This window comes from Nelumbo lutea, chromosome 3, assembly GCF_056320005.1.
Source record: "Nelumbo lutea isolate HS-2025 chromosome 3, American lotus-T2T, whole genome shotgun sequence".
Classification (NCBI taxonomy): Eukaryota; Viridiplantae; Streptophyta; class Magnoliopsida; order Proteales; family Nelumbonaceae; genus Nelumbo; species Nelumbo lutea.
Genome location: NC_142686.1, coordinates 115190154 through 115201473, shown reverse-complemented (window position 1 = coordinate 115201473; position 11320 = coordinate 115190154). Strand labels below are relative to the sequence as shown.

The window sequence follows — 11320 nt, the reverse complement described above, 5'->3', positions numbered from 1 at the left end:
ATGAGTGGGCCTGTGCTTATTCATGCTTCAAGACCAATGGGCTTAATTTCGTGTGAGGGGAGTGTTAGAAAATATCAACATCTTCAAGGACCGCATCTAACAACTTAAACTTTTAGGTTGAATGGTTCTTTTTCAATGATTTTATCAAAGAACATGGATCTGACCTAAGAAAGCACACTAAATCATAAAACCATGTTGTGAATAGGTGATAGTAATTAATTGTATAAATACTCTCAAGATAATCTTCATCTGGTAGCAATGATGCTTATGCATATGCTTGACCAAATATACAAAACTAATAAGGTATATTAATAAACACAAAATATACCTCTTAATTTTTAATGAAGAAAATGTCTATTCAACCAAGCAAGAGTTCCAGCCAAACTCCAAACCAACGAGGCAGCGTGGTTGACAAACTAGAATTAGGAAACCGGATTTGCATAGAGCGCATCTCAGTTATGCATTGAAAACATCTCCCTTACTTGTATATTATCATTCATGAGAGATGTAATTCACAGTTAACAAATGCCTATCAGCTTTCTCTCTCTCATTGGGGGAGGAGGGGGCCACTTTGCTACTTTTACCTGTGATACTTTTGGGATTATGTGAAAGTTTTAGGCTTTATATTAAATTCAAGAAAGATTTTGCTCAAACTTAACGGGGAGATATAGAGGGAGAAATTCAATTCCAACCAAACTTAATAGAGATGTTTGGCCCAGTTCCAATCCACCCCTACTTTTGGACCCAAATGTCTTCTTGCTCAAGTTATAATAATTTGGATTTCCTCTTCACAAAATTGATTGAGCATGAAAAACATTTTTCTGTGAATAAAAACATACAAGTATGGAGAAATTCCTAATGTGCAGCTGCATGAGTTATGAAGTGGGTCTCAGAACCAATTCTGTGAAGAGGAAATCCAAACTCGAACTATGGAGGATACAATGTCTCATAAACACTTTTAGACAAAGGTATATGACCCCAGTAACGTCTTTTGGATCTAAAGGTCTTTTTTGAAATGCCAGTGAGATTGTCTTTTTGCTCATGTCCTGCAATTATACCGAAAGCCTAATGAAACTTCAACTTCTTAACCTTTTGTAGTTATTCTGCATCTTCCATTAGTCTCGTAAAACCCAAAGGAATAATAGGTTTGTATATGCTGCATCTTCCATTAGTCTCGTAATAATTAGATGCACTGTACTGTGTTAAGGAATTAAAAGAGTTGTTAAGAAATTAAAACACTCTCATCCTCTCATCTCAACTCTCACACGTTGGGTGACTCTTGGACTCTTAAAGTTAGGGTTCTTTTGTAGGGATTCAAGCAAGAAAAAGTTGAAAAGTTGTTGCGTGCAAAGTTTATGTCATTATTCATTTTCAAGAAGGATTTCGAGAGTTATTGTTCATTCTTTCTTTAAAGTGAAAAGATTTATTCTTATTTTATTATATGTAAAATACTATTTTGGTGAAAATTTGAGTTTGAGCAAGAGGAGTATCCTCTAAAGCCCTGTTCGCTTTTGGGTAAGTTATTTATCCGGGTAAGTGTTTCTAATGAAGGACTTACTTGGGTGCATTTATCCATGTTCTTTTATTTTTCATGTAAATAAGGCAATGACTATTTTAGTTATAAAAATCTATTATTGAAAAGGATATTTTTGTCCCATTCAAGTGTTGGCAATTTTCCCCCACGTGGGTAAGTTATTTATCCACTTAGGAAATGGGTATCGCTTACTTGGGTAAGTAGTACAATAATCTTTCCCTAATCCCCACATAAACCTGAAAAAAAAAAACATGAGATTCTTGATCAATGGAAACCAAAATCCAATTGACTAACTGAACTTTCCCCCCTCTCAAAATCTAGAAAAAGAATGCCCCCTAATTGTTGCTAGAGTAGAACACGTTATAATCCCATTGTTGTTATTAGTAGAGATTTTTCTAAGTTGGTGCCTTATAATTTTTTCTCTTCACATTAGAGAGGTTTTCCAAACTACAAATTGGTGTTGTGTATTTGTTTCTTCTTGCTTTGATGCTGCTCAACTATTTGTTGTTTATTGTTATTGCTATTTTGAGTTTCATTGAGATTTGAGTTGGCTTGGAACATGCCTTTTCGCACCTAGGTTGTGTAGTGTGAAACAGGGTACTACACCTCTAGGATACTGTGTTTTATCATTATAACACAATGTATTCTCAAGGCAAAAATAGAGTATTTGAAGGTGATGCGCAAGTTTATTCTCAAATCGTTTCCAAGTGTTTTGTTAAGCATTTTATTGTATTTTTTGGATCCTTCATGTTTGACCCGATTATCCCATTAATAATTGGGACAGTTTTAGGTCTATGATATTATCCCTATTAATAATTAATTTGGGTCTGGATCAGGCTATTCCAAACCAGACCCAATTTGTTGACAGCCCTATTTTGGTTGGAAATAGGATGTTATCGGGTCTTCTTATCTATGTGAGCTCCTCAAAATTCTCAAACGTAGCCCTATCATTCCTAATTAAGACAACCTTTACACATTTTAAAACCCAATATTATAGTGACCTATACAATTTATTCGTGAATAAACGAAAATTATTGCAAAAAAAAAATGAAGAAAAAAGAAAATTAGAGGTTTGACTCTTTTTAAAATTTATTTATATTTTCCTGAATTTGCATAGATTTTTGGAATTTTGTAAAATTATTTTAGGCTCAGTTCGAAAGGAGTACAAATGCAAAACTTTATGTTTTGTATTATTTTGTATGTATTTGTACTTTTTCCAAACTGAGCCTTGAGAACTTTCCTTCAACTTTCTAACTTTATGTCTTATATTATTTTGTATGTATGTGTATCTATAGTCTTTCCAAATTGAGCTTAAGAACTTTCTTTCAACTTTCTATTTATCTCTATATTAAAAAAAAAATGCATAGCCTTGTTAAGCATAAAAAGCGTAAGAGCTACTACTTATATACTTGACATCATAAAAAGAAGGTGGCCACAATTAATGGTTAAGTTTGCTCAAATTTCCTTTAGCTTTACTTAATCGGTGGGACACCTCAGCTTGCTCAAATTTCTCTTTGTATATGTTTGGCATCTATGCTGCAAATACAACATCTTTTTCTTAGAAAATGTGGCTGCTGATGTGTCAGTTTGAAGCACCGTTTTCTGAGAAAATTGTCTTTTTTCTGTTTGCAAACGTTTTTGTCAGGTAGGATGTTTCTTGGAGCAATAGCAACACTTTCTGTTTGGTATCAAGGCTCCATGTTTGTTTTCAGCACTATTACTTATTATAGGAAGTCTACATCACTGCCACACCATGTTCTCGTTGGCAGCAACGAACTGTAATATGAAAAAATGCCAAATTCGATGTTACTCCAAACCATGCCTTCTTGATTTCCAAGGTGTGGCTTGGAGCACCATTTTTTTATGGAAAAGCAGTTCCAAACAAACAGGCATTCATGGAGCACTGTTTTTTCCAACATGACGCTAATGTGTCACTGTTTTCTGGTGCAATAACATCGATGCCAAACAGACACTTTGTTCTCTCATGAAGTTTCATAGATGCTCAAATTTCTATACAAGTTCTAATGGCATATATGATAAATAAAAGTAACTGTATTGTTTACACTCATTAAATTTGAATGCTTAAACTCGCCACCATATAAAATGGAGAATGTAGAAAGGATTTTCATTTTAGGATTTGGAGAGAAAAAAAGCTAAATATAAAATGTTTCCATTTCATGTGGCATTGGAGCTCTTAGTGTGAATGATTATTGGATGAGCTTGTGAAACTTTTTATGACTAAAATACCTTTATTTTAGAACTTGCCTTCTCTGTAATTATGATGACAAAAATGTAATTTGAATTACTACCTTTTACCTCATCCAACCCCCTCATCAAGTCGCATATTTAAGATATTAACTCCAGTGCTCTCTCATGAAATCCTATATTTAAAATATTATTATTTCTTACCAATAAACTCTACAAACTAGATATGTATGATGTATCCAATACTTCTAACAATATAAAACCCTTGCTTTGTAGAATCAATTCGAAAATGAAATTATTTTTACGTCCATGTGGCGGATAAGCAAATCAACCATTTGGGCCAACCCATAATATCAAAATTAGATAATAATTTTTTAAAATTAAATATAAATAAATATAAAAATATTAATATTGGGATTCCACCATTGTCTACATATATATTTAATAATTCCACCATTTATTGATATTTTTTTATATTTATTTCTATTTAATTGAAAAAAAATATTATCTAATTTTGATATCATGGGTTGACCCAAATTGTTGAATTGCTCACCCGCCACATGGATGTAAAAATAATTTCATTTTCGAATTGATTCTACAAAACATGGGTTTTATATTGTTAGAAGTATTGGATACATCATACATATCTAGTTTGTAGAATTTATTGGTAAGAAATAATAATATTTTAAATATAGGATTTCATAAGAGAGCACCGGAGTTAATATCTCAAATATAAGACTTAATGAAGAGGTTGGATGAAATAAAAAGTAATAATTGAAATTACATTTTTATCCTCATAATTATAGTAAAGACAATTAAATAATAGTTGTTTTTATTGATAAAGAGGGAGAAGATGATTCAATTGATGTGGATGATTTATGAGGTGTGACAAAAGTAATCGAATTTGAGGTTAGGTATAGAATAATTGGCGGAGAGTATTTTGGATGTAACTATTTCATTTGCAGCTTCAGTGTAGTGTGTGCCATCCCAGCTTATGTATTTTGATCCTTCCTCACAGATGTTGTAGCCAGTTTGACCGCACGTCACGTTAGGGTTGAAGTTGTATGGTGGCCCACCATAGCCACAGCAAACCATCAATGGATGCTGAAAACCTGTATATGTATATATAAATTAATTACATTGGGTGGTTTAATTTAGAAAAATAAAAAAAAAATCATAAAATTTGTGTTTGTTTCGAAAAAGCAAAAAAAGAAAAAAGAAAGAGAGAGAGAGTGAGAGAGAATGAATAGCTCACCATATTTGGTGGAATTGGCGATGAGATCGTACTTGATGGAATAAGTATCTACGTAGACAATGGTGGCATTCTTCATTTGGGATCTCAGTTCTTCACACAGAGCTCTTAAGCCTTCATTAAAGACTTTTGCAGCATCGTTAGGAGACTGAAGGCAACCATACGGATCCAGGCCACTGACGTTTCTGCTTGTTATAGAAAGCATTTGTGGCAAACATCCCAAGGGACCCGTATTGTGTATCCAAAAATTCTTTCCACCATGTAGATAAATACTCTGCATTTCATTGAAATTAATACTATAGGGAGAAGAATTGAATAATCATGAATAAATCAAGGTTTTAGAAACTAGACCGTATTTTTGGGATTGGTTCTCGAGTCGAATAGTTCGATAATCTGATTTGAATAAATGGTCTGTTTTGATTTAAAAAATAATTAAAATAAAAAATGACCAAAAATCATTGTCCGAGTCGATGGTTCAACTGCCCAGGTCAGCGGGTCACTGAGCAAATCAATGGTTTTTGGCCCAGAAATGATTTTAAAGTGAAACAGAACCCGTTGTCTGGCCAATTCCTGGGTCAACCAGTCCAATTGTCCACTTCAGTCTGGTTTACTAATCCATGGAATAAATAAATGGGTTCACTATGATATCAAAAAGATGTATTCAAAAAACATTCCACTAATCAACTGGAATCGTCAATCAGATGTTATTTATCAAAATTCATGTATGGGTTTTGACTGATCAAAACTCTTACGATACCATATCCTTCTGGCATTATAAATATTTTCTAAATAAATTATCAAGAGAAATAAATATAGAGGCTAAAAGATATATGTATAAATTACTCACCCAAATGGAACTTTTAATTTCCTCAAGAAAAGAAGGAATCCTCTTGATGATTTCTGCATAAGAGAGGTAAGTGAATGAAGCGACTAGATCATTCTGTCCGATGTCCAATGTGTAGAGTGCATTCCGGAACCCCTCTTCATCCACCAAACCTCTTGAACCTAAATCAAATTTCATGGATGGAGAGCTACTTAGACGGCCCGTTTTCATTATATATATATAGTTGAGACGATGGTAGGAACAAGCCAAAAATAATTAATGATACTCAGTATAGGACCTATCACCATTAATAATCTTTTGTTTTCTTTTACGCACCAGCAGGCAAGGTCCATTCATAAATGCTCAGCATAAAATCAGGAAAAACAATCAGAAAGAAGGATCAAACAAATCAACCATGAAAATACAGACTGTTGAACAAAAGAAGAAACACGATAACGAGTTATATTATTCTTAAACTAAAGGACATGCATATTCTTTTTTTCAAGAAAAGGAAAGCTTTATTGATGTATCAGGAACAAAAATCACTCTACATACCAGCAAAATTAACTCTTATTCTTCCTTATCGACCTTCGAATTTGGACCATCTTTTAGACATTTTTAAATTTATAATTCTTTTACTTTTCTCTATCACCCACTCTGTATTTAAGTCATTATTTTCCTTTGAAACATCACTGATCAATCCCTTACTTTTGCGATTAACATTCTTCGCATGACTGTTTACGGTTTAAGATTCAAAAAATCGATACGTATCGGCTGATACATATTATATCGGGAGCCCTCGGATATGCCCTTACAGAGAGTGCATCGGGGTTCTGATCGATTCAGGGACAGAGGAGCCTTAAACCACTCCCCTGAATTGGTTTTGAAAAAAAATATAATACAACTAAACAAACAGTATCGATACCTGAAATGCCCTTATCGATATTTAGAACTTCCCACCACTTAGTAGTTGTTTTTCTTTTTAAATATTAAATCTTTTAATGACTCGTCATTGTGGGCTTTTCCAATTTCCAAATAAACTATGTGAATGAGGTCATCATCTTAGGATATCAGGAATGCATATCCATTTCTCCTAACAAATGAGGCCAGTGTTGTAAGACTTGGACCAAATTGAAAACTGGAATGCTCAATTAGTCACAGTTTTACTAGTTAGCCGGGCCGTAGTGAGTTCAAATCAGTCCCCCACAACGTCCCACAGCACATCCTCACTGTGTGTTTAGAATATCTCCTGATGATCAAGAATAATGATGTCATCATTGAAATATGTTTCCAATATAAAACGGGGATATGCTGTGGAACGTTGTGGGGGCAGTCTTATTGGGGTTGATTCGGCCTCCGCCGTAGCCCATTCAACTTGTGAAAACCTTCATTTAACATATTTGAACAAGACCTAGAATGTAAGGATGTCAATAGGTTGAGTTAAATGGTAAATCCAGCCTGTCGCAACCCTATAAGATTGGGTTAGGGTCAAGTTTATTTGGGTGTATGGTTGGGGTTAGGGTTTTATTTTTTGTATTCCAAACTGGGCTTCATGTTTTGCTGGCCCATCCTGCTAGGTCTTAAATTCATAAAACCCTACATATATAGAGGGTAATATTCTTGCAATTTGGTTTGATTTGTTTTGGGAGAATGACTGGTCAGTCTAGGTCAGAATTTTATAGCTCCATGGTACAGGGGGATGAATCCTGACTGTGAATTGATGTCTAATTCATGGGCAGGATGTGATTTATATGGCAGGCTACTAATACACTATGGGGGACTGTCATTAAGAATTCTGCATTAGGTTGCATTGTATTTAACCCATTTCTTTTCATGTTTGTCTGTTTTTCTTCCTTTATCATGCAAGATGTGACACCTTAAAACCCATAGACCAAATTCCAAATTAAATTTCTTATTCTTAGATTTTCAAAATGTATTATAAAAAAATACAATTGAAAGACTGCATACCGAACCCGTTAAAAACCCAAGAAATGCTCAAGTCCTAACTATTCCTAACCTTTATGGTCCGACCGTCTTGAGTCATACAACAGTATTAATTGGATGAAGCCATTATTATGTTTTACTTGTCACAGCCACAGCCACACAAATTAACATCCACTAATTAAGCATTCATAGTCAATGCCTTGATAGCCGACACCATATAGTTGGTTGGGACTTGTGATAAAGCCTAGATGATGATGATGACGACTTACCTTGTGATAGAAGTTGGAGGGAGCGAGCTTGAAACCGAAGGAATTGCAGAACTTGAATGTCCAGAGAAAAAGGAACAAATTTAGGTAGAGTTGACGAGCCACTTATTGCAAAATTCGCACCATTTCTGAAATTGGGCTCTAATGATTCCAGGTACGGGGTCAAGTAACTCATATTCAAGCTTTCACCTGAAGAAACAATAATGAAATTGAAATATATTGATTCTGCAGTGAATCCTTGTAACCATTATCAACTAAATAATGAAACCATATTCTTTAACTTCTATATGAAGATCTTCATTGCAATTGTCGTGAGGACTAAGTACTCTAGTCCCCAGATCAACTCATTGTTCCTGAGTCCTGACCAGGTAATAACCAAGCCGAGTCAAAAGTACTGGTCAACCATCTAAGTAGAAGCGTCAATTGGGTATTGGATTTGGTCCAATTCAACCCAATCCAATGTGAATTCATTACAAATAGATCAGGTCTAATTTAATTTAATGAATATTTTGGATTGATCCAATTTAATGTTTGGATCATCTGCTTAAATTTGTTTTAATTTAGATTGGTTTCAATTTAAATCCGGTCCATTAACATTTATATTCTTATCTTATATCAATGGGCCAGATATTACATCAATCTAACCCAACCCAATAAAAATTCATAACAAATGGATGAGTATCTGGATCTGGTCCAATTCAGTATGCCTTATTCGTCCAATCCGTCTAGATTGGTTTTGGATTGGACAACACGCTTATCTATAAGAAATGAATAGTTAGTCATTGTTTTTTAGTGTCGGTGACCCGATCGGCGTGGTGCATGGATCATGGATGGGTGGCCAAATTGCTGAAAGTGCCAAATAACTGAGGCCCACATTGTTTCCTGCTTTACTTGATATAGCAACTGTTTTTTCAATATCTAGCTCATGACTTTGTTCCTCAGAAGAGATGTCTCATTCCACTGGGAGGCCCACTAATTAACAAACAGGAGAAAGGACGAGGAGCTAGTGTAGCAGAGCATCAACTTTGAACACTGAACACAACTATCGAGTCACCGGATATCTACTTGAGGTTGAAGGTTCAGCCATGCCGTTATATGACAGTAAATTAAAGAAATTGTATATATCAAAGTACAGGATATTGGTAGCTAGCTAAACAGGTTGCTGCAAATTAAAGAAAACCATCAAACATAAAAGATATCGGGATTTGTTTTTTTGTGTAAATACCGTGGATTGAGTATAATTTTATATTAAAAATTGATCCATTCTAAAGTTTTACATCAATAATCAATGTTTTACATAAATAAAACACCAATATGATCAATGTAAATATTTATATCGATAATCACTTTTTATTTTACAATGGTTCGTCACTCATTTAAACTAATCGGTATTTTTATATAGATAAATATTTACACCAAAAACAAACACAACCTTAATAACTAAGACTTGGGCTCTAAATAATGCAAGAATAGACGATAGATAATTGCCAAGAAATAAAGCTATGATCAGCTGGATATATGAGAGGAGAGAAATTGATCACCCATGCATAGCAAGAAACTGATCGAAATTGAATACCATTTGAGGAGAGGAAGATGGGAATCAGTACAACTTACAAAGGAAATCAATCACTAACCGCCCGTCGCTTAATCGGTTAGAGGATCCATGGAAGAAGGTTCGGCCATTGGGTGGGCTGATGGGGAGACCCAGTCCGACAGCAAATCCACCGGTATCCGAGTTTGAATCACCGAAGTTGAAAACAACCGGGTTCCGGCCGTTGCAGTGAGAATGAGCAAAGAGAGGAAGAAAGATGATAGGAAATGAAAGAAATATCAAGTACTGATGAAGAAGAAGAGAGGCACCTCCTTTATGACCCATGACTTCTCTCCCTCGTAGTAAACCCAGAAGCCTTTATAAGCCTTTTATAGTAAGGAAAAGCAACACTGCGTTACTTAATTACCATGCATTTTCAGAAGGATAATTAAATATTATTGAGAATGAACAATAAAACAAGGATCAGATTTGATCTGGGGGTCCATAAACCAAATGGACTGGTGTCAGCTAAAGCGACATACAAACAAGCGAAGGAATGGGGTGAGATTAATACAGCTCCTAGTCCTCGTTGGAGACAACTCTGAAAAATTAATAAAATTAAAGTACCCACTGTTCTGTTGTGGGATTTTGTAGAATTGTGCAAGATGTGAAATAATAGAGACGAGCTGTAAGGAGTACAAACAAGCTAAGCTGTATCAACTTTAGACTAGAGGGCCATCAACCATCATGGAAACTATAAGATGCAACTGTGCATGGTGGCAGGTTCTAAATTCTAATAACTAGCTTACATCCGATACCGAATCATCTCCCCACAATGTCACATAATATATCTCCGCCATGTACTGTGGGACGTTGTGGGGGCAGTCTTGTGGGGATTGATTTGAACTCCTTACATCCATGTTCTGAACTCTGGAATACATGGAAATCCAGAAACCAAGAAAAGATAGTCAATTAACATACGTAAATACATCCTCAGCGAGCTGAGTTAGTAAGATAAGGCTAGTAGAATTCTTTGGCCAAATAATAGTTGGTTCATAAAACCAAGGGGCCGGGTGGATGCGGTTGCTAACGAATGAGAGGAGAGAGAATGTTAACAGAACAAATTTCTGTTAAAGAAAGCCTGAACATTCTCAGAAAATCAGGCTGGCAACCCAGAGACATTCACCATGTGTTTTTTCCCTTAAGACCTCATCGCATCTCTATTTATACATGTGATTTGACAAGTTAAGAATAAACGAGATAAAAAGTTTTTTTTTTTTTTTTTTTTCTTCTGCTTTGCCTTTTTCTGTGAATTTTATACCGTTTTATATGGTATCAGAGCCATTTTGGGCTTCTCTATCTTGTTCTTCCGTCTGGATTTATTGCAATGGAGTTGAACTTGTAACACTACAACAAGGAACTCTATCGGTGGCAGCCTACTTCACCAAATTGAAAGCCCTATGAGACGAGCTCTAAACATTGGTTGTTGTACCTAAATGCACTTGTGGAACAACTAAACAATTTGTGGTCATGCAAGAAGATGAGAAGCTGCAGCAGTTTCTCATGGGACTTAATGATGTCTTCAACAATGTTAGATCCAATTTTCTTGGATCGGATCTTGTGCCAAACATCAATAGGGAATACGCTCTTGCAGTCCAGGAAGAAAAACACCTTGTTGTCGTCAACACACCGACCAATACAGATATTGATGCCAGAGCAGCACTCTTTGTGAATTTTCCAAGAACCGTTTGATGTCTAATACCCA

General features: G+C 35.1%; 1 protein-coding gene across 2 annotated transcripts; it reads right to left on the bottom strand.

The window, feature by feature from the left end:
• Nucleotides 1-4472: 4472 nt before the first annotated feature.
• Nucleotides 4473-10756, bottom strand: LOC148867826 (GDSL esterase/lipase At1g09390-like). 2 transcript variants are annotated; one of them, XM_088974266.1, is made up of 5 exons: nucleotides 9639-10756; nucleotides 8028-8213; nucleotides 5839-5996; nucleotides 4995-5265; nucleotides 4473-4851 (listed from the first exon to the last, which is right to left on the bottom strand). In XM_088974266.1, exons 1-5 carry the CDS (start codon nucleotides 9898-9900, stop codon nucleotides 4616-4618), a joined length of 1113 nt encoding a protein of 370 aa, XP_088830392.1. In that variant the 5' UTR covers nucleotides 9901-10756; the 3' UTR covers nucleotides 4473-4615. The 2 variants fall into 2 exon arrangements, with proteins under 2 accessions (XP_088830392.1, XP_088830393.1); XM_088974267.1 differs by lacking the exon at nucleotides 8028-8213 and having other exon boundaries at nucleotides 9639-9941; nucleotides 10365-10508.
• Between the last annotated feature and the right edge of the window lie 564 nt (nucleotides 10757-11320).